The sequence below is a fragment of the Capsella rubella genome, unplaced genomic scaffold, assembly GCF_000375325.1.
Source record: "Capsella rubella cultivar Monte Gargano unplaced genomic scaffold, Caprub1_0 scaffold_3, whole genome shotgun sequence".
Taxonomy (NCBI): domain Eukaryota; kingdom Viridiplantae; phylum Streptophyta; class Magnoliopsida; order Brassicales; family Brassicaceae; genus Capsella; species Capsella rubella.
Genome location: NW_006238921.1, coordinates 10,113,107 through 10,135,841, shown reverse-complemented (window position 1 = coordinate 10,135,841; position 22,735 = coordinate 10,113,107). Strand labels below are relative to the sequence as shown.

The window sequence follows — 22,735 nt, the reverse complement described above, 5'->3', positions numbered from 1 at the left end:
ATAGATGTAATTTTGGAGACATAATTTTTTTGATAAAATATATTATATTTCAAACTATGCAAATTTTAGATAGTCCACAGGTTGTTTGTTAAAATCACAATTATAATGGTAAAACGAGTCATGAATAATGTTTTTTACGAAATGAATTCTGTTACGGGTTGGTCCTTCAAAAAATATATTGTAAGTATGTATTTTTAAGTATATTCTTAATTCTATTACAAAAATGGTCAAATTGAATGATTTATCGATAAATATTATTTCGTGCTCTTAAATTTTCTTCGTGTTTTTTACTCTATCAAAACTCAATATATGATTATTTCTTTTATTATTTTATTTAAACTTATTATACAAATATATGATTTACCGTAATCGACCGCATTGCAATTAAATTAAAATGTAACATATTCTAATCCGTTAAAAATTATATATACGTAATTCTTTCCCCCGCGCTATAGCGCGGGTCCGAACCTAGTATTTTGATGATTTCAAAAACATGATACTTATATATATTTGGTTTTAGCTTTGTTCAGTTCTGACATATATCAATAAGAGAAAATATTATAGATAAAGATTTTAAAAGTAATAAGTAAGGCTAGTAAGTAAATATGAAAACTATAACATTAATCAAATCTTTTAATCAAACTAAAATATTAAAAAAATTCAAAATATATTTTTTTAAGGGCTTTTCGGGCCGGCCCGAGCCCGACCGGACTAAGCCCAAAAAACTCTTTACCCCGAATGGGTTTAGCCCAAAATGCCCAGTTTTTTCTGGACATATATATTTAAGCCCGAGCACGATGTTTTTCAGGGCCGGCCCAAACTAGCCCGCGGGCTTTAGCCCTAATTGACATGCCTAGTTGTACCATGTTTTTTACTGAGTGATGGGTCATATACAAAATTAGCTCAAAATATTTAATACCCGTACAAAAAGATTGATCTCAATTTTGAAATGTATTTCATTTTACTGCAATATTCCAATAATCATTAATCAGATTTATATACAGAGATGTATATTTTCTGTTTCCAAAGATAGAGGTATTAAATTACTTTAAAATATCATTACAATCATAGGTTCCAAAGAATTTTTTTAATAATATTCATTTATCTATAAAACTTTCATATACAAATAAATTATAAATATTAGGCCAGTCCAAGATGATACAAAAATTAACGCTTAACTAACACCTGTTAACTAGGTTTGAACCGCGGTACACCGCGGGTCTGTGTTTTTTAATTTTGTTGAGTAATAATATTTTACTTTTAATATGTTTTGTTTATTGTATATAGTAATTAATTAAGTTGGTGATATTATATACCGTTATTTTGTATTGTGTTTTGTAAATAAATTTTAATGGTGTTAAATTAAACTATTTGTTGTTAAGCACTACTATTATTTTAATCTATATATACATTTTTGAAGTAGATTTTGTACTAAAATCTATTTTTGATTAGAACCTTTTATTTTATAATATTTGCATTTTTTTAATTTATATTATTACACAAAACATATGTCTAATAAAAAATATAATTTTTTTCTGCATATTCTGCAATTTGTTTTTTGAAAACGGACATATATTACTCAATCGATAAAGCAATAAATGTATGCACAACGTTTGCATAATATATTAAAGCATTTGTATTCGATTATAATTGGTGGTTTTTTATGTAATTATTTTTTAAAATAAAGGTTGTAAGGTTGTTTGACCAAAAAAAAAAAAGGTTGTAAGGTCTTTTTTTTTTGTGTGTGAGTATATTTTGTATACGTAATTTTTTTCCAAAGTAGTTTTTTTAAATGTAAAGAATCATATTCTATAAAACTTTCATATACAATTAAATTATAAATATTAAGCCAGTCCAAGATGATACAAAGATTAACGCTTAACTAACACCTGTTAATTGTTCTGTAATCGGACTTACACATGTTTTTTTTGGTTTGATCAACTTTGTTTCATGTTTTAAATGGTAAGTCAATATCTATATAAGATTTAAATGGCCTGCATAGATGTTGATGGTTTAATTGGCCAAAGTAACTCGGTTCATGTATTTATTGACCATTTTCCCCTTTCGAAACAGAGTACAATGTTACATTATCAAACAATTTTAATGGCTAAAGGTCTAAACACAACTAAACTAAACAACAGAGCAGTCCAATTTATATTTGGCTTCAATAAGACATACGAGGCCCAATAACTCAACTAAGCCCAATAAGACATATGGGGCCCAATAACAAAACACCTTGATGAAAAGATAAGGCGACGGCTCTTCTCCGATACGATTCCGGTGAGAAGCAAGCAGGTTCTGTCTGCTTTTAATCTGAATTTCTCCATTTCTGATTCCTTAAAACATGTCTACCACATTGTTCAGAACAATTCAGCTAAACCAGTTCACACTTCTTGGAACTACCTTGTTTAGAAGAAGGAGTAACGTCGTCTCCGTGAGGTGTTGTGGAAGCCAAACAACGACGACGACCCATGAAGCTAAACAGTCTTCTCAATCAAGGGTCGCACCAAAAAACCACAAAAGCAACAAACTTGATGAGATTTTGAAAGATTACGAAGCTGTAATTGGGATAGAGACTCATGTTCAGCTTTCTACATCAACAAAGGCGTTTTGTAGTTGCTCTAACAATTACGGGTCGTATCCAAACACAAGTATTTGTCCTGTTTGTATGGGTTTGCCTGGTGCTTTGCCTGTTTTGAATTCAAAAGTTGTTGAATTTGGTGTTAGATTGGGTTTAGCTTTGAATTGTGATTTGTCTCTCAAGTCTAAGTTCGATAGGAAGCAGTATTTTTATCCAGATCTTCCTAAAGGTTATCAGATTTCTCAGTTTGATATCCCTATTGCATCTGGTGGCTATGTGGATTTGGATATTCCACTTGAGTTTGGTGGTGGTCATAGGAGATTTGGTATCACTAGAGTTCATATGGAAGAAGATGCTGGCAAGTCAATTCATTCAGATACTGGAGATTACTCTCAGGCATGGGTTTGTTAGATTCTTGCAAGGGTTTTAGGTTTCAGGGGTTGTTATAGTAGTAGACCCTGCAAGTTGTGTTTGTTTCTTATGTGTGGTTATTGTGTGGTGCAGGTGGATCTGAATAGAGCAGGGGTTCCTTTACTTGAGATTGTTTCTGAACCTGATATGAGGAGTGGTGTAGAAGCTGCTGAATACGCTTGTGAAATGCAACGGATTGCGAGGTATTTGGGAGTTAGTAATGGGAATATGCAAGAAGGCTCTCTTCGGTGTGATGTTAATATCTCAATCCGTCCCATTGGGCAAGCTGAGTTTGGGACCAAGGTTAAGAAGTTTCTTTCTTTATTCCTTTGTTTGTCATTTGTAGATTCTGAGTTAAACGAGTGAAAGGGATGATTAACTCATTGCATTTTCATTTCATCTGGTTGCTGATTCGAGTTACAGGTGGAAATAAAGAATTTGAATGCATTTTCAGCAATTAGCAGGGCTATTGACTACGAAATATCAAGACAGGCACTTCTTTACAATCAGGGAAAAGCCGACCAGATTGTTACAGAGACTCGGCTTTGGGAAGAAGGCGCTCAGGTTCTAAGTTAATTAGGTTGCTATATCCATATCTGTTTTTTTCATATCCACCAGCAAGTCAGCAACTAACTTGAGTAGGTGTTCAGAAAACAGTAACAATGAGGAAAAAGGAAGGGCTTGCTGATTACCGGTACTTTCCAGAACCAGATCTTCCAGAAGTTATCCTTACCCAAGAATACGTTGATAGCATCCGCGCTTCTTTACCAGAACTTCCTGAAGCAAAGCGCAGGAGGTATGAGGCCATGGGTCTAAGCATGCAAGATGTGCTTTTCCTCGCAAATGACGTCACTGTAAGTCTTATTGTCTCAATGTTGATCATATTTTAGTTTCATAATGAGCCTAACCTACCCATGTTATCTTCACAAAATGCTGAGAGGAAAAGAGTAAACTTTCTGATCAATTTGGTGCGATATTGATTTTTGTTTTTGTATAATAGCAAGACGTTGTATAATAGCAAGACGAGTAAACTGTTGTTGGAATGAATGGCTCTTAGGTTGCAGAATATTTTGAAGCAGTCATCGGTAAGGGTGCTGAAGTGAAGTTGGCAGCAAATTGGATAATGGGAGATATTGCTGCTTACTTGAAAAATGAGAAACTTTCTATCAATGATATGAAACTCACTCCCCAAGAGTTGGCTGAGCTGATAGCTGCCATCAAAGATGGAACAATTAGCGGAAAGATTGGAAAGGAGGTCAGTTCAATTCAGTTTAAATTTTTTATCATCTTTTGTTTAGATCAATGCAAGTTATTCCTTTTTTGCAGATACTGTTTGAGCTATTGGCCAAAGGTGGAACCGTCAAAGGAATGATAAAGGAAAAAGATTTGGTTCAGGCAAGTCCATACTATTCCCATAAAAGAGTTAAATCTAGAGAAATACATTTTTCACTATCCTCAGCCCTTTTCTGATTGAAGAAACGGGTATCTTGAAGCTTCATTCATGAAATATGTAAGACTAAAAACATAATGTAGTGGTTCATTGCATAGGTCTATTTGCTTGATGGGGTAGGTTGATAAAGTCCATAAGAACGTAAGTAGTATATCTTCATGGTTCTTAAGAATAGCTAAGAAATGTTGCTATGGGTAGTTAAATAAAGTAGCAATCCGAAACGAGTTGGCTACCCTATTGCAAAGACAATCATGAATGATTTTTGCTCATGTGTGACACACGCTGCAGATAACCGATCCTGCAGAGATTGAGAAAATGGTTATTAAGGTAGTCTCCGAGAACCCGAAGCAGCTTGAGCAATACCGCAGTGGGAAAACCAAGCTTCAAGGCTATTTTGCTGGCCAGGTATGGCAACTACGATCCACATTTTTTATTGAAAACTTGTACCTTGTGAATCAATTCAAACTCTTAAATGCTTTGTTCAGATTATGAAAATGTCAAAAGGCAAGGCAAACCCAGGTTTACTGAACAAGATCCTCTTGGAGAAGCTCAATGCCAAAGAATGATTGAAGAAGCTTCAGCATTGACAAAGTTATTCCTCTTGAAATGGATATTGTAATGGTACAGAGTGATTTTTGCTCGTTGGTTAATGCACTTGAACTAGAGCGTTCTTGTACAAATTCATTGCAAATGGAAATTAAGGTGAAATTTGCTATTTGAAAGCTGATTGATCAACTGTGCTAATATATATGCTTTCATGATCTCATTGCAATTCGCAATATATCGATGGTGCCGGTATCATATCATCAGGAACTTGAGATTCTAATGAGCTTTCAAGCTGCATTGCCACCAAATTGTTGTCTAAGAGGCACACCATCATGTCCTACACCATTTGTTGCCTTTTCCAGCCAATTGATTTATTAAAACTTTACTTCTATGATCAATAAAACTTTCCCTAAACTCATATTAAAAGTTAATTTTCAAAAGCAAAAACAAACCATAAAAATTTCTTCTGTTTCTTCAACAATAATAATAATAATACACAGGAGGGTATGTATTGTAATCAGGAATAACGACTGGGGTATAAGGACGAAGTGGCACACCCTGATAACCAAGTTGTGGTTGTATCAGATGACTTGGCTCAACATGATCAGGCATATTCTGAGGAGCTCCAAACATTGTTGTGTCAATCGGATAACCGAATGGATCAATGTAATCTCTAAGCTCTTCATCTGTCTCAAATCTTGACTTAGTTGTAGAAGAAACATGTTTTAGCTTATAGAGAATCTCACTCTTCAAATCAGTCACTAACTTCCCCAAATTCTTGAATTGTGCATTGTAATCCCTCTCCTCTTTAGACTCATTAGTATAATTCCCAACTCTGCAATAAAAAAGAAAGTTTCAGTACCTTGAGATTCAAGCAAAAGATAAAGAGAAACCATGACATACTCTATTTGGAGATGGGCAGGTTCTTTTGCATCATCAGCTATGGCAACAACAAGAAGTTTATCATTCATCACTAAACACTTAACCAAAACTTTCTTCACTTTATTCTTTGATCCTTTCATCGGTTCTTTATAAACAAATGCATACTCCTCATTGAATTCATTCCACCCTTCAATCCCAACCAAACCTAGAGAAATCAAGAATAGAACAAAATCAGAATCCTAAACCCTAGGTCCAAATAGTATATACCAAAACAAAAACAAAAGGGTTTTGTGCAAATAAAACCTTCCTGTCAAATTTTGCAATTTTACCCTCCATATCCCAAAAATGCAAAACAATCTAAGTGAAAATAACACGCAATATAGCCCTTATACCAGATAAATTTATTTTTCTAAATGATTTTACCATCACATACATTTATTTTTAAAAATTCTAAAGATATATTTGAATTTCTAGTCACGAGGGCTTCGATTTGCTATATTATTTCTAAAACTTTTAAAAACATGATAGTAATAGGTTATATTGCGTATTATTTAATTTGCATTTTCTGGGTTTGAACGGTAAAATTGCAAAAAATGGCGACTTGGAAGGTTTATTTGCACAAAACCAAAAACAAAACCCTAAACAAAACCCTAAAAACGAAAGTATAATACTAACTCTGAGTGGTCGATGACGAGAGAGCGTCGTGGGCAAAGGCAGGACGTCCGGTGGCAGTGAGGACGTAACCGGAAACGACGAAAGAAGCATGAACTACGAAAGCTACTTTATCGTTGCTATTGCGAAACGCAGGCATGACTGATCTGATCACACCCATCACTGCATGAGAAGTCGCCATTGAGTTCTGCCTTGATTCCCAAGTTGTACTTTTTCTGATCATAAAAGTTGACTAGAGCTAGGTTTATTGAGAGATTCTTATATAACATCAAAAGGAGATATATTTTTTTAATTGGTATCATTATCCACAAAAGAAACTAATCTCATTCAATATTTATTTCTTTTGCTAGTTTTACGGGGTAACAACATCTCTAGTACTTCCACAACAAATATATCCACTAACCAAAACAATAATAACAAATAATTACCACAACGAAGATTAGTTAAAGTGGGTACATGGCCAAATTAACCCAAATAATTTTTCGAATGTTTTTTATATCCGCATCTAGTGAATGATCCGGTCAATTTTTACCCGATGTGATAAAAATGTTCTAATTTTCAATATAAAGTAGGTTTTAACACGTGGTACACGACGATATTTTCAAAATATTATGAAATTGTGGATTTTGTCTATTTTTCTTTATTTTATATGGATTGACTATAGTTTGAGATTTTATAGTTTAGATTTTTTTCTGGTTTTTTAACTCGCAAAGTAATGATATGTTAATAAGACATATTTTTGTGAATTTGGTAATAATAGAAATAAAATCCACCGAATAATGAGTTTATAGTGTGTCATATTAAAATTGTGGCAAATCGAGTCTGAATAATGGGCGGTATATCGCATGGTAAACATTTTTTTTGATTCATATATTTTAAAATTTACAGATTTTATTGGCGTTTATTTAATAATTATTAAGATTGCATTATAATGAATTGTATTAAATAATTTTGACTATACATGGTTTATATTAGTGTTGTTAAAAAGTAAAATGAAGATTTTAGCCATATTGAAATGCGAGATTAATGATATTGATTCAAACGCATCCCGTTTACAACCCGTTCCGTAATATAATATGTTTGTGTTATTATTATTTTTAATTAATTATAAAATTTTAAACTTCAAAAGTTTAAAATTGACTATGGGTATGTTCTTTTTCCAATCTCTAAATCAGCGACCTGCGACGGAAAATATAGTTTACTTGACGCGCAAGAATGCAGGGAGTAACACCCTTTCGTCTATAAAGTAGTCGGCAGTGGCTACAATGATAGTCGCTATATTTTCTAGCGACACCAACAAACAGCGACTAAAAAATGTATTATGGAATATGGATAAATGAAAGACATCTTTTTTGAAAGGGGTACACGAAAATGGACATTTCTTTAAAACTGTTTTTTTTTTTTTTTTGCTCAACAACAACTATCCATTTACCAAATCGATATTACAATTCATTTGACCTCGACAATTTTCACTCAAATACAATGATTTAGTCTAGTATCACCCTGAAACACTAGCGGATCCAATGCTACCCGACTAAGAACCATTGTATCTTTTCCACCACTGCAAGACGAACCACACCACGACTCGATGTAGAATCATCTCTTAAAGCGGTGTTTCAGTATTTATAATATTTTTAACATTTAAAATTTTTAAAAATTTATAATATTTTTGGAAAAGTTATAAAAATTATTTGCTGAAATAAATGGCCGGATTAATTTATTTTAATAATTGTGGAAACAAAATTTTAGAAATATTAGGAAATAGTTAATTAATGCTAGTAGCAGTCTCTTGTAAATAACTCTCAACCCCAAGAATTTTTACCAAAATTGCTGCTAAAATGTTATAATAGATTTATAAGTAGACCAAAACCAAAATTGACAATTTTAGTCAATCGTTATTTTTAACAGACTCAACGTTGTATTCAAATGATATTTCTTACTCGAATTTCGCAATTTGCTGCTTTATCTTTTTTTTATCAATGTTAGCATCAGTTGATAAAAACCGGAAAAACCAATATTAGTTTTAGTCTAATATTTATAAGTTTAGATTGTAAATTTGAATATTTTATAAGTTCAAAAAAATTGGGATAAAAAAGCATAAAACAAAACAATATGTCATTATTGCTGATTTTTTCCCACAATTCGAAGGGAAAAATTCCCAAAAAAACGTGACTTATTTAAGATTTGTCAGAAAAATACATAAACTTTTCTCGTTGCTAGAAAAATACGTAAACTAATTTATAGATGATAAAAAAAATATACGAACTATCTCCATTTTCTAGTTTTTCACATATTATGGTCACGATTTTCAACGAAACTAACACAATCATAAACATCGTATGCCTATTTTCCGTTTTTTCTAATTTCTAATCATAACAATAGCTTAACTGTGAGAAAACAAAGATTGAAGATGAAGCTAAAATATCGAAAAAGAGATATATTGTTATGGTTATGACTACGACAAAAACGAAATTTATTCCCGAAATTGTAATAGTAATAATGTTTAATATTGTGATAGTTTCGTTGAAAATCGTGACCATGATATGTGGAAAATTGGAAAACCAAAATAGTTTACATATTTTTTAACATGTACAAATAAGTATGCGTATTTTTCTGACTAAGTTAAATGTATTTTAAACTACTAAAGGCCTTTCAAAAGGGATTCGCTTTTATTCCTTTATAGAAACAATAATATTCAGCGCTAGCAAAAGTTGCGAAACATTGGGAGCCCAAACGTGTAATAATGGTAACCCCTGAAACCTTAGAAAACAAAACTCATACTTGCAATGAGATCACTCATCTTTTTCAACTCTAATCCTAGACAGACTTTATCTGCCTTTCTTAAAAATGACAGTTTTCAACAGTTAAAAAGAAAACTCTCTTTTATTTATGCTCCATGAATTTTCGTTGTTTTCCTTTTCACTATTGCTTGCTCAAGTTTCTGATCACGTATGGAAGAATGCCTCCATGGTTGAAGTAAGCCAATTCCACCTGCGTATATGTTTACCATTATTAGCCGAGTTCGTTTCACACTGTATTATGCTTTTTTTTGCTCCACAAAAAACGTTTTTGAAGATGGAAGTATTTTTACCTCGGTGTCGAAGCGGACTGTGCAAGTGAAGGATTTTCCGTTGTCGGTAGTGACAGTAACATCTTGGCCAGGTCTTATCTCTGAGATATCTGTTGGGAGATGGATCGTGAAGCGTTCGTGACCAGTCAATCCAAGGGTATCTGCATCTTCCCCGGATTTAAAGCACAGCGGGATGATTCCCATTCCCACCAAGTTGCTTCGGTGAATTCTCTCAAAACTCTTTGCAATCACTGCTTTGACACCCTGACAAATCCCAAATTTTTTGTTTTAGAAAAAACAATAAGACAGGTTTAAGCGAGAAAAACAAGAGAAGCGGCTTTAAACCTGTAGCATGGGTCCCTTGGCAGCCCAATCACGGGAGCTACCGCTTCCATACTCAGCTCCAGCGAGAATAATTGTGTCTACACCAGATGACTTGTATTTCTGATACATGTGACATTAGGGTAAGGATATGTTATACGTGATCAACATACAGTTAGTAATACAAAATTTAGTTAGAATAATACATACCATGGCTGCGTCGAAGACTGAGAGCTTCTCTCCAGATGGAATGTGAACTGTCTTGGGGCCAACTTCACCATTCATGAGCTTGTTAACGATACGGATATTAGCAAAAGTGCCTCTGGCCATTATTTCATCATTCCCACGGCGACTTCCATATGAGTTGAAGTCCTTACGGTCAACGCCACGCTCGAGGAGAAACTTTGCAGCGGGACTGTCCTTTTGGATGTTCCCAGCTGGAGAGATGTGATCGGTGGTGATACTGTCTCCAAAGTTGAGCAAACAGTAAGCATCTTTCACATGGTGTGGCCCTGGAGGATCCATGGTCATGTCTTTAAAGTACGGAGGCTCGTGAATGTAAGTTGAGTTGGGATCCCAGGAGTAGAGGGTATCTTCAGGAACAGACAGCTTATTCCACATGGGGTTACCCTTGGTGATTGACTCATACGTTGCTCGGAACATGTCAGGCAAAACACTAGATTGAACAACCTGATCCATACCCAGAAAGACAAATTTAATTTTGTGTGTACAAGTGATCAATACGCAGAAAGACTCATCTAATATTTGTGTAACAGAAGTAAATTTGTTTTTTGCATTTAAGTTCTATATACCTCAGCAATTTCCTCAGTGGTTGGCCAGATATCCCTTAGGAAGACATCCTTGCCATTCTTTCCAGTGCCAATAGGCTCTGTTTCAAAATCGATGTTAACCTGGAAAATAATTGAGGAATGTTAAATTACCAAATGATGATGTTTTATGTCATTATCACATAGAAAGGTGTAGGTTGAACTTTGACAAGATTTTAAAATTTCTTACCGTGCCAGCAAGAGCATAGGCAACCACCAACGGAGGAGATGCAAGGTAGTTGGCTCTTGTTAGTGGATGAACACGCCCCTCAAAGTTCCTGTTCCCAGAAAGCACAGCAGCCGCCACAATATCTAACAACAAGCACAATAAATTTTGAATCAATAACACCATACAAGCCACATATATATACTAATCATATAAGAAGGTCCAAAGTAAGTGTAGTTGTGAATCTCAATAATACCATTTTCAGTAATAGCAGCTCCCACTGATTCATTAATTTCTCCAGAATTCCCAATGCAGGTAGTGCAACCGTAGCCGACAATATTGAAACCCTGGTGATTCAAATATTCTTGCAGTCCACTGCATGGAGTATAATATACACTTGAAATTTCCCGCACAAAAAAAGGAATTAGCCTTTAACAACAAAGAAACTGAAATCTACAACATACCTCTTTAACAGGTATTTCGTAACAACTCCTGAGCCTGGCGCAAGACTTGTCTTTACCCAAGGCTTAACCTGGAGAGGCAAATTTTTGATTAAATATCAGGAAACGTCAAAGAATCAGATCAATTTCTAGTTTGATATTGTAGAACTAACCTGTAGGCCAAGGTCAGAAGCCTTCTTCGCAACAAGACCAGCACCAAGCATGACGCTGGGATTGGATGTATTAGTACAACTTGTGATTGCAGCAATCACCACACTTCCATGTTTAATCTCCGCTGGTTCACCATTGAACGAAAATTTAGCCACTTTTTCGTGTGCCTCTTTAGGTATAGCAAAACCCTGTAAAGAATGTAGAGTACCATTCAGAAATAAACAATGGTACCCAAACTGTGCATCAACAGCCAGCTAGTCTATAGAACAAGCAAATGCTTAAGAAATTAGACCTCCACAAAATGAAACACCTAGTTACGTACCTTAAACCCAACTTTACTGTCAAGACATGAATGCCAGTCAGCTTTCATGTCCTTCAAAGTAACACGATCGTGTGGCCTGAAAAGAATATCAATAATATGGTCATGATCAATTAACTAGACAATAAACTTCGTGATTACAAAAATCAACAGAACCCATACCTCTTTGGTCCAGAAATGCATGGTTCAACATTATCCAGGTTCAGTTCTAGATATGACGAGTAAACTCGGTCTTGCTGAGGCTGAAATTTATTCACAAAGCAAAGTCAAATTAAAACCTGAAAGGAGATGAGAAATCTTAAAACCAAAAATATAAAGGATAAAGCTGATTTACCTCATTGTAGTCAACAAACATATTGTTTGCCCGAAGATATGCTTCAATCATGTCCACCTGCCATGAAAGTATTGTCTCAGACCAGATATTTGGATATATCTTTATATATAGAAGGAAGATTATAGTCAAATACTCACCGTCTCATCAGTTCGTCCTGTCAATTTGAGATACTGTAGAGTAACATGATCCACAGGGAAGAAGCCCATGGTTGCACCATACTCAGGAGACATATTGGCAATTGTAGCCCTGTCAGCTAGGGAGAGCCCACTCATACCATCCCCTAAGAAGAAAATGGTAGGCTTTATAATGCTCCACAAACACATGTCTATTAAAGGATCAAAACACAAGAGCTCAGAAGGATATGAATTACCATAAAACTCAACAAACTTTCCAACAACACCATGCTTCCTCAGCATTTGAGTTACGGTTAGAACCAAATCAGTAGCTGTTACACCATTACGCATTTTTCCGGACAGTTTGAATCCAACAACTCCAGGCAATACCATACTCATGGGCTGTCAAAACAAAAACAGTTTGCAGTATAAGAAAGATTCCCAACCTCACTAAATTGGAACAGAAGAGTTATAAAATATAGTGATCTAATCTATATTCAGAAACGTAGTATCTAGATTCACCAACATAGGATATGGGTAGTGTTGATTATCAGACTAGTTTACCTGGCCAAGCATTGTTGCCTCAGCTTCAATGCCTCCAACTCCCCATCCAGCAACTCCCAAACCATCAATCATAGTGGTATGTGAATCAGTTCCGACCACACTGTCTGGGTAGAGAAGGCCTTTGGTATTGAACACAACTCTTCCAAGATATTCCAAATTGACCTGAATTATCAAAGTGGGGTTAAATTGAGACAAAATGAATGAAAAATCCAAATACAAACTTTAGGTCAGACCAAAAAAGATACTAAATGAAAGCAACATTTCAATACACTGGAATCATGTGGTTGAAAAAGATATAAATCAATGTCAGAACAAGTTTAGAAACAAACAATTGACATGCGTATTGCCAAAAAATTACCTGATGCACAATACCAGAACCAGGAGGCACAACAAGCATGTTCTGGAACGCAGTAGAACCCCATTTAAGGAAAGCAAACCTCTCCTTGTTCCTCTGGAACTCAAGCTCCATGTTTGCTTGCACTGCATTTTCAGATCGAGCAACATCAACTTGAACTGAGTGGTCAATTACAAGATCCACCGGAACCTGGGAGACACGGTACACATAAGAAATCTAGAAGAACCCTAAGCTAAACACATAGCATCGTATCAATGATTCAATATGTGAATTAAAAAATGTACCAAGGGATTGATTTTGTTGGAATCACTGCCTAGCTTGTTCATGGCATCACGCATACAAGCAAGGTCAACAACAGCTGGGACTCCAGTAAAGTCCTGCCACAGAACAAAAAAAATCGTTAGGAGCATGAAAACAAATAATCATCTGGCATCCTCTAGATTAACACCAACCGTTTACCTGCAGAAGAACACGAGCCGGTTTAAACGGAATCTCGACTTGTTTAGGAGATGTCTTTTCCCAGTCAATAATCTTCTCAACATCTTCCTTAGTTACTTGGAAGTTATCACAATTACGAATGGCAGATTCAAGAAGAATCCTGATTGAGTAAGGCAGCTTATCTACAAACATAACACAAATAAAGCACTTCTCTTAGATTTTGATCCTTTTTGTAACGTATTCCTCAGAGATATTAAACAAAAAAAATCATTACCAATCCGTGGATCATTTAGTGCAGGCAAGCTATAGAACTTTCCGAATTCACCACCACCAGGCTTAGGAAGAGCAGTGAAGATCCCCTTAAACGGATGCTCTGAAGCTGAACAAACACAAAAACAAAAGAAAACGATAAATCAGTACACTAACAGTGACTACAGATCGGAAAATCAAAGCTAGATCCAAACCGATTCGAAGAGAAATACATACCCATGGAAGAGAAGGTTCTCTGAAGACGATCTAAAACAGGAGAAACAGCTCTGATCTGAGAGGTAAGACTAATCGGAGACGGTTTCGAGTGAAAACAATGGCTCCAGCGACGGAACGCAGGTGAAATGGAACCAAAAGATCTACGAGCGATGATAGACGACGACGGTGAGACGGACGGCGAGAGTAACGATCGGAGAGATAGGAGAGAAGAAGAGCGAGAAGAAGCAGCGCGAAGGATCGAGGAAGTAGCGGAAGAAGAAGCAGTTATATACATGATGACGAAATCACGCTTCCAGATGCAGATTCAGATACTGACAGAGAAGATAAGGATGATGATAAGAGAAGGTGATTGTTTGATTGATCAATCAATCGGGAGCGATGATCATGGAGAGAGGTTGATGATGATGATGATGAATCTGACGTTGGAGGCGTGTGGAGACGAGACGAAACGAAAACAAAGCCTAGGGCTGCGTGCCACAAAGTTAATCTTGACTCTGGCAAGGGAATATTTTTCTTTTTTCAGTTTGTGTGTGTTTTTTTTTTTTTGTATTTTAATATGTAAGGGTTAAGGGTAGAAATGGGGTTTTCAAAATTATAAATTGTGTGTTCAACAAGTATAAATGGGTAATATATTTATTTAAATGGAAATTTTGTTGGTTATATTTTTTTTTTTTTCTCAACTTCAACTATTTATTATCCAAAAAAATATATCCAAATTCGAGGTAGATAACATTCACCTCTATAGAATTGGACCAAATGCAATGGTTCGATCTAGTATCACCCTGAAATACTAGCGGATTCAACGCTACCTGATCGAGTAACCATTGCATTTTTAAACCACCATGAGATAGAAAACACTCCACAACTCAAAATGAAATCATCTCTTAAACCACCTAAATTAAACCTATGACACGAAAACAACTACTTACACAGAGAACACCATCACCTATGCTGAAGTACAGAGCAATCCCAAACTATTAGGCCCTCATGATCGGAGTGTAAAACTTGTCCCAATAGCTTCACCACCCAAAGGCGCATCATAGAAGATCTTGGTTTCCCTAGCTTTCGTTATTTTGGTCTTAAATACCAAAAACGGACAACACATCCAACAAGAGATGCGAAGCAAACCAGCATGACCAGAGACTTCTCCAGAATAACCAAGCAAAACCAGAATACTAATCGCCTGAGATAAGGAAGTGGAGCACATATTAGTATATCCTCACCTCACAGTGCATTTTCGGATTGGCCACATCGCAGCTGCCTTGTTGACTCGCACTCAAGTCGGACTGAACCAGAAAACTGAGGAAGCTTTCGAGAGAGCCGGCTTTGAGGACAGCCTCAAATCTCGGCCACCGTCAGACCCATAACCTTCCCCAACAATCGGTGGACTCTAAGACTCAACTCTACCACTTAAACCCGACCATTTGGGATCTCCGGCGGAAGAGACGGGGGAAGCAGAAGATTGCATCCCAACTATCCAGATCCGTCACCTTGAGCTGCGTAGAAGACCGCACGGAGCAGCTTCGAAACTCGCCATCAGATTCATTGAGGAGAAGCGAGCCGAGATCTCTCTCCATGGTGAACCACTCCTCAGCACGGTCGGGGAAGAAGAGATCGAGCCAACCTACTACAAAAACCAAAAACAAAAGCTAAAAAGGAAAAGCAGAGCCCTCTCACACCCTCTCACACCGCTGGCGAAAGCCTTAGGCGGCAGAGAGGCAGCAAATCTCAGATGGAAGGATCTAGGGGGACGGTGGCGGCTAGGGTTTCAGGTAGTAGTAAGACACTTTTATGCTTCACAAGAAAGATGTTGGTTATACTCTTTTGGAAACTAAAAATAGTGAAACTGCCACTTTGTAAAAGAGTTTCATAATGTGTTTTTAAATTAAAAAGCGTAAAGACAATTTTTCCCTCGTTAAACTTCTACAAAGTTCACGCTTATGTTTGAAAATTCGTATGAGATGGGACGTTTTTTGGGGCTAGTTAGAGTGGCAATAAATGCTATGATGTAGCCTAATATCTAGAGGATAATTGATTAAGTGGGTGATTAGAGAGACAAAGTAAAACAAAAAGGAGAAATTGTAAACCAGATCTGGGTGGGTGTTAACGGAGGACAAGTAGTAGAGAGATTGTGGGTGATTAGAAATAAGAACGAAAAGCAAAAACATATTTGGGTGGATGTTAATGGAGGACAAGTAGCAGGAGAGAAGTGGTGGATGCTGGAGAAAGGAGAAGAACATATTTTCGAGGTTTGCAGCTTAATTACGACGGACGAGATAGATACAAGCCTTGTCCATCATTATTTGTGGGTTGTTTAACACTAAATAACATTATTACCACATCCAAACTTCCGAGAAAGCATTTAGTTATCCTCCCCCGTTTTTGGTCTGAGTTCATCGGTGGCGGTAGTAGAAGGATTGGGGTCAGCCATGAATTCAGGAAATAAATATGGCTCTTGGATAGCACTTGGCTGGAGGATTTTCCTTACGAAAAAGTCAGTGAGGTTTAATTATTTGTCCATCGGATTATGCTAGGGCTGAGAAAAAAAATGTTGGAGAGGAAGACTTCGAAAGGTCATGTTCTTTGAACAAAAAACACTTTATGTCGTTTCAGGGATATTAGGTTTTGCAGATTAATTAAGATGGGGGCAAAAATGTCTTTTAATCTATGATTTATGGTAGGTGGGAGAAGGTGGGGGAACAAATGGCATTGCATAAAATAAAAATCATTGTACATGGCATAGAATATAATTATCTCTATTTAAATTTAAAACATTAGAAAATCATGTAATATTCCATGGTATATTTTGCTGTATAATTTTAAATAATTTATTTAGTTTTTAGAAATGTTTCTAAAATTCATGTAATAGAGAATTTTTTATTTTCATTAAAATTATTAATAATCTCTCACATACACCCATCTTAGATATCGTGAACAAAAGTTAATGACGAAAGCAATAACAGTAATGACCACGAGGAAACGCAACATCAACACACTGACAACGAGGATAATCTTTCCTTCCAATAGCTTGTTTGCATGTTGGGGAATCAACACAATATCCATTATAGAATTGAACTATGCTCTCCGGATTTTTGTTGATCTCAACTATTTTAATATCAAATGACAAAAATGTTGAATTTTGGTTAATACTTATTAGATAAAGACACTTATTATGTAACAAATTACGTAAAATAAAATAGGTAGTGACAACGATTTTTACTTTTAGTTATGATCAATTTTTTCATACTACGCGATTATTTAATCAAAAGGAAAAGAAAAAAAAAATTTACCTTTGGCATGACTCATGGCGAAGAACATGAGAAAACATAAAACAATAAGCAATGTAGTAGATTTCATAATTGAAAAAATGGATCAAATATTCTAATCTATATTTTGAATGATTTCAGTAATACTTCTAATGAGTTTTTATATGATTTTGATATTATCAGTGAGATTAGGGAAGTTTTTATGATTTGTTATAATATCTTCCCAAATCTTCTATAAATTTTGGAAAGCATGCATTAGATTATTTGTTATGATATATAATAAAAGCATGAGATTTGAATCTAAGTCCGTTTAACTAAGAAAATATTCTATATCACACCTTAAAGCCAATAAAAATTATGCTTGATTTGTTTTTTTTTCTTTTCTTTTAGTCAACGCTTGATTTGTTTCCTATAACAGTGCATTTTAATGTTAATTTCAAAATTATTATTACTAATACTGGATTAAAAAAGATTATTCAGAATTTTTGACCGAATCGACATGATTTTTCATTTCAACACAAATTATTGAAAATGTTTAGTTGAATACAATATTAAATTTTTTAATCCAATTAAGACCTTGGTGATATTTTAACAAATAATAGTCAGTATTTTTTATTTATTCATACATAAAATAGATTTAATTGGTTTTATGAATATATTAAAAATATTCTCTCGATTTATTTTTGCTAAATGATTTGATTTGAATATTCTACCCTTAATGAGAATATTAAAACCACTTATTTCTAATGAAATTCTGGTAATATTTAACAAAATTTTAAGAAAATGTCTAGTTAGTTTTACGGGAAAAATGTCATTAAATACATGAACCAAGTCATTTCGGCCAATTAAACCATCAACTTCCAGGGTGGCCATTGAATCATACATAGACATTGACTTACCGTTTAAATCATGAAACAAAGTTGACCAATCCAAAAACTACATGTAAGTTCGATTACAGAGCAATTAACAGGTGTTAGTTAGGCGTTAATCTTTGTATCATCTCAGAGATGGTATTAGGTCAGTCCGAGATGATACTAAGATTAACGCCTAACTAACAGCTGTTAATTGCTCCGTTATCGGATTTACGACATGTTGTTTTTTGGGTCATTATATTTATCGTTATTCAGTATAAAATTCTTGTTACTTACTAAAGTCCTTTTTCATTTGTTGTAATTTTTGAGTTAAGAGAACGATAAAAATCAAAATCAAAATCAAGAATTACTAGAATATTCTAATACATATATAGGAGATGTCATAATCAAATCATTTTGATTAAATTCTAATAAATCGTAACATTGCAACCACTATTTTCTCTTTCACTCCTACTGAAAAGACCCGATCCAACATTTTTTTTAACTCATGCAGACTAGATTAACTCAATTAATTTAAACTAGTTAAACGAGACTAAACAAAATTAAACAACTAAACCATATCAAACCATTTCAAATCGATTAAACACATTTAAACCAATTAACCGAACAATAACCAAATTAAAGCAATTCAACCATTAACAGTGAGCGGAAACTTCAATGAACAATTCAAATAAAACAATTGCATCAAAACCAGCATAATACCAATATCCAAACCAGTCATCATCGAGAAATAGAACAACATCCTAACATGTTTCTAAATTCCAGACTAACAACCTAACAATGCAATACTGTGAAAACACAACACAACCAGCAAGCCCCTAGATCATTCTTCTCTCGTCGCCTTGATTCCATGATCACACATTGCCTTTACCTACATCACAAAAAGAGATGCATAACTATTTTCAGAGATACTTAGAGAGGCACTCATCCCAACTATTGGGCTGTACACACAAGCAGTATCAATCATAATCAAGTAATATCAACACACAAAAACAAGCATTAATCAAGGGCTCAGCCGCTGCTGATAAATGGTGTCGATCGACACCCGCCTGGTGTCAGTCGACACTCGCTTTTGAAAACCCGAACTGATGAGTAGTGTCGGTATCGACACCCACCATTTTGATTCTACAAAATGGAATTAGTTATGCAATCTAGCTAGTTCAATCAAAAGAATCTAGAATTTTTAACTTACACATTTAAGGTTATTTTTTTGTTTACCAAAAATCAAAAACTTTTAATGATGGAAACGATGTTGTTGTTTTATGTATGGATATGAAACTCACTGATGTTCATGTCGTCTATGTCTCGTTCTCTCTCAATTCACACACTCTCCCTCATATATAATATACTAGTTGTTGATCCGCGCTACGAGCGGGAAGTTTATAATTTTTTTATATATTTTGTTTTTTTTGCAACGTTTGTTTTGTTGGTTTATTATAGCTATCATTTTTTGTTATTCTATTTTTCATATGAGTTGTTTTTTTTAAGTTTATATTAGTTTAGTATTTGAAATATTTATTGTTATTTGTTTAACTGTAAATTAGGCTTAATAGTAGGTGGTGTAACCTTATATTTCAGAAGCGTTCAGTTCATGTAACCCTCACAAACTGTTATAAATTATCAAATAAAATAGCTCACCATATGTAAGAATTTAATCCGTTCATCTTGCATAAAAGCAACATTATAGACTAACATAGATATAATTCTTTGCATTTCTATTGGTTCTCATATGATGGATATATTAGATTATGAATTGATTTTGAAGACATATCATAACTATTTTCACCTTAATAATAGTTCTTTAAAAAGATGTCGTTTTGTTGTGTGCAGTTGAAAAAAATTGAAGAGTTTAATTTATTCATATGCATTATTATATTTTCAAGTTTTAGTAATTTATTTTGAACACGTTTGACTATAATTCTTTCGTCTTTATCTACTATGCACTCGTTTCCTTCCGATATCTACTTTATTTTCACTTACTATTGGCTCACATATAAAATATATTAGACTATCTTGGTTTTCAAAACATATTATAACTATTTTCTCTTTAATTAGTATCTTTCTATTAAATTCCTCTCAACTAGTGTTGACTCACAAAACTAATTTAGGGGGAATTTAAAAAATACTCATTTTCCAATATCACTTTATAAAAATACCCCTCTATCAAATGTTATCAAACAGTCACTAAAAATTTTAAATTTATAAAAAAACATATATAAGCTTATATATAGACACAAATTATCTTTATATGTGTGTAAATTTAAATATATATATATATATATATATATATCATAAGTACAGTATAAATACCCTTTAAAACCTTATAAAAACTATTTAAAAACCTTATAAAAACTTTGTAAACCTTTTAAAAACCTTATAAAGTCGTTTAAAACCTTTTAAAACCTTATAAATATTTGAATCGAGTCTCCCGATAGTAATGATGATCTGGATGTACTTTATAAACTATATAAAAGTTTATAACTTTTCATATTTAAAAAAGGGTATTTTTGAAAATGGATAGAAAAATGAGTTATTTTTAAAAAGGGGTACACCAAAAAGGACATTTCTCAAAAATTCTCTTAAATTTAATAAAATTAAGAAATCAAGAAATGGAATAGTTGAAAAAAAAAAAAAACAATAACGCACTCCTTCCTTTGGGAAAGAATATTATTTCAAGTAGGGGCAAAATGGCCATTAAAATTTAAGTGAGGGCAAAAATGAAAATAGAAATAAAGATGGTAGTTTTGCAAAATGTATCATAAAAAGGTTATTAGTAAAAATTTCTCTATATTTTTTAGCATTTCATACATTCCATAATATTTACAATCTTATCATATTTAGATCTATGCCTATTTTGGTTTCAAATGAAAATAAAGTAATAGTTTTGGCAAAATATAAGAAATAATATTTTTCAGAGAAATTATTAAGAATTATTTATTTTTATTGATATATGAACTAAAAAAGAAAAATAAATTTTGTATTATATAACTGTATTTTTGTTTGTTTATTTTTTAAAAAAGGTAACTCAACTTACCACATCCTAACTTATGAAAATTTCCATGATTTTGCGTTATGTTTCAATTTAACAAATTTACAAAAGAGATAACTCAAAAATGTAAGTCAATCATAACTCAATAAAATTTGGTTTTCCAATTCAACAATTTCTATTATACTACTCCAGTTAACAAATACAATCATTAATCCTTCAACTAAATGAAATAAAAAAAATTATAAAAAGCCAAATCACATTATATTATTTAAGAAAACTAAACCAGCAAACTATGTTTTGAAAATACACCCGCACGTGCGGGTCATCATCTAGTAACTCAATAAAACCAAAACTCTAACTCAATATTTTAATAGCAAGTCATGATTATTATTACTTTTGAGTTACGAGTATACTCGATCTTAACTCATGGTTAGTTGGTTACTCATGTTACCATTCAAAACCTAAAGAAATTTTTAAAAGGGAAATTCTCTTAAATACCACTAAAATGGTTATTTTATAAAAATATCATTATGATGTTTATTTTCCAAAAATAACATTAAAATACATTTTTCTGAAAATACTACAATTCTATAACTTAGTTTTTTTTTTACATTCAAAAGTAAATTATACACCTAAATGTAATTAGTCAACCCAAACATAAAAAATAATAAGTCTACACCTATAACATTCAATTTGTATGCTATTTTGGAAAAAAAAACAAAATGTATTATTTTTAGACAAAAAGATTTAAAGGATGGTATCAAACAGTATTTATCAATTCAAAATGGGAGAATTACTTAGATAGACCATAAAAGTAGGTTTATTTCTTAAACAGACACATTTTTTTTTATTTCTTATATGTTTAATGAGATGGGTGTAATTACAATAAACACCCTTGGTCTGTTTTCATTTAAAAATTGCCACGTCAGATTCGACATGCCACGTCATACTTGAAATTGCCACATCATTATTCTGTCTTTAATGATAAAAGAGGAAGAAACTGAACATTTTCGTCACTATTCACAAACAAAAAAAAATGTTTTTTCTCTCTCGAAACCAACGAAGAACCCTAACTCTCGCCGTTTTTCTTTCTCGTTTCTTCTGGCCGCTTATCCTATTATCAGTGTGTCTCTCTCTTTCTCGTCGTTATTGTTGTCGCATTTCTTCTCAACTTGGATGAAGACTTTTCGTTTTCTCACAAAAATCAGAGGGAAATACGAAACGTCGTTTACGGCTGAGTTATGGTACATTACATCTGAGTTATGACACATTGCGGCTGAGTTATGGTACATTACGGCTGAGTTATATTATGACTTATTGTAAGTTACGGCTGAGTTGTGGTTTTTTTTGTAATTTTTCACACACATGAAAAAATATTTCTACCTCGGCGATTCCGACGAAGAACCCTAATTATCGCCGCTTCTCTCTCTCTCATCTCTTTTGGCCGCGTCGATTCTCACTC

The 22,735-nt window shown here is 33.8% G+C and overlaps 3 protein-coding genes across 3 annotated transcripts; 1 reads left to right on the top strand and 2 right to left on the bottom strand.

The window, feature by feature from the left end:
- Window positions 1–2,271: 2,271 nt before the first annotated feature.
- On the top strand, window positions 2,272–5,173 carry LOC17892940 (glutamyl-tRNA(Gln) amidotransferase subunit B, chloroplastic/mitochondrial). The gene is made up of 8 exons (XM_006297299.2): window positions 2,272–2,977; window positions 3,086–3,295; window positions 3,416–3,556; window positions 3,643–3,846; window positions 4,050–4,247; window positions 4,319–4,387; window positions 4,731–4,847; window positions 4,928–5,173. Exons 1-8 carry the CDS (start codon window positions 2,345–2,347, stop codon window positions 5,006–5,008), a joined length of 1,653 nt encoding a protein of 550 aa, XP_006297361.1. The 5' UTR covers window positions 2,272–2,344; the 3' UTR covers window positions 5,009–5,173.
- A 289-nt stretch (window positions 5,174–5,462) lies between these two features.
- Window positions 5,463–6,723, bottom strand: LOC17890793 (probable proteasome inhibitor). Its single transcript, XM_006299546.1, has 3 exons — window positions 6,546–6,723; window positions 5,892–6,075; window positions 5,463–5,823 (listed from the first exon to the last, which is right to left on the bottom strand). Exons 1-3 carry the CDS (start codon window positions 6,721–6,723, stop codon window positions 5,463–5,465), a joined length of 723 nt encoding a protein of 240 aa, XP_006299608.1.
- A 2,465-nt stretch (window positions 6,724–9,188) lies between these two features.
- On the bottom strand, window positions 9,189–14,702 carry LOC17893162 (aconitate hydratase 3, mitochondrial). The gene is made up of 20 exons (XM_006296842.2): window positions 14,147–14,702; window positions 13,935–14,039; window positions 13,682–13,842; window positions 13,507–13,599; window positions 13,226–13,411; window positions 12,868–13,029; window positions 12,561–12,705; window positions 12,328–12,470; window positions 12,191–12,247; window positions 12,019–12,098; window positions 11,860–11,935; window positions 11,540–11,725; window positions 11,391–11,458; window positions 11,183–11,301; window positions 10,951–11,072; window positions 10,746–10,844; window positions 10,144–10,623; window positions 9,958–10,056; window positions 9,634–9,876; window positions 9,189–9,533 (listed from the first exon to the last, which is right to left on the bottom strand). Exons 1-20 carry the CDS (start codon window positions 14,418–14,420, stop codon window positions 9,465–9,467), a joined length of 2,967 nt encoding a protein of 988 aa, XP_006296904.1. The 5' UTR covers window positions 14,421–14,702; the 3' UTR covers window positions 9,189–9,464.
- Between the last annotated feature and the right edge of the window lie 8,033 nt (window positions 14,703–22,735).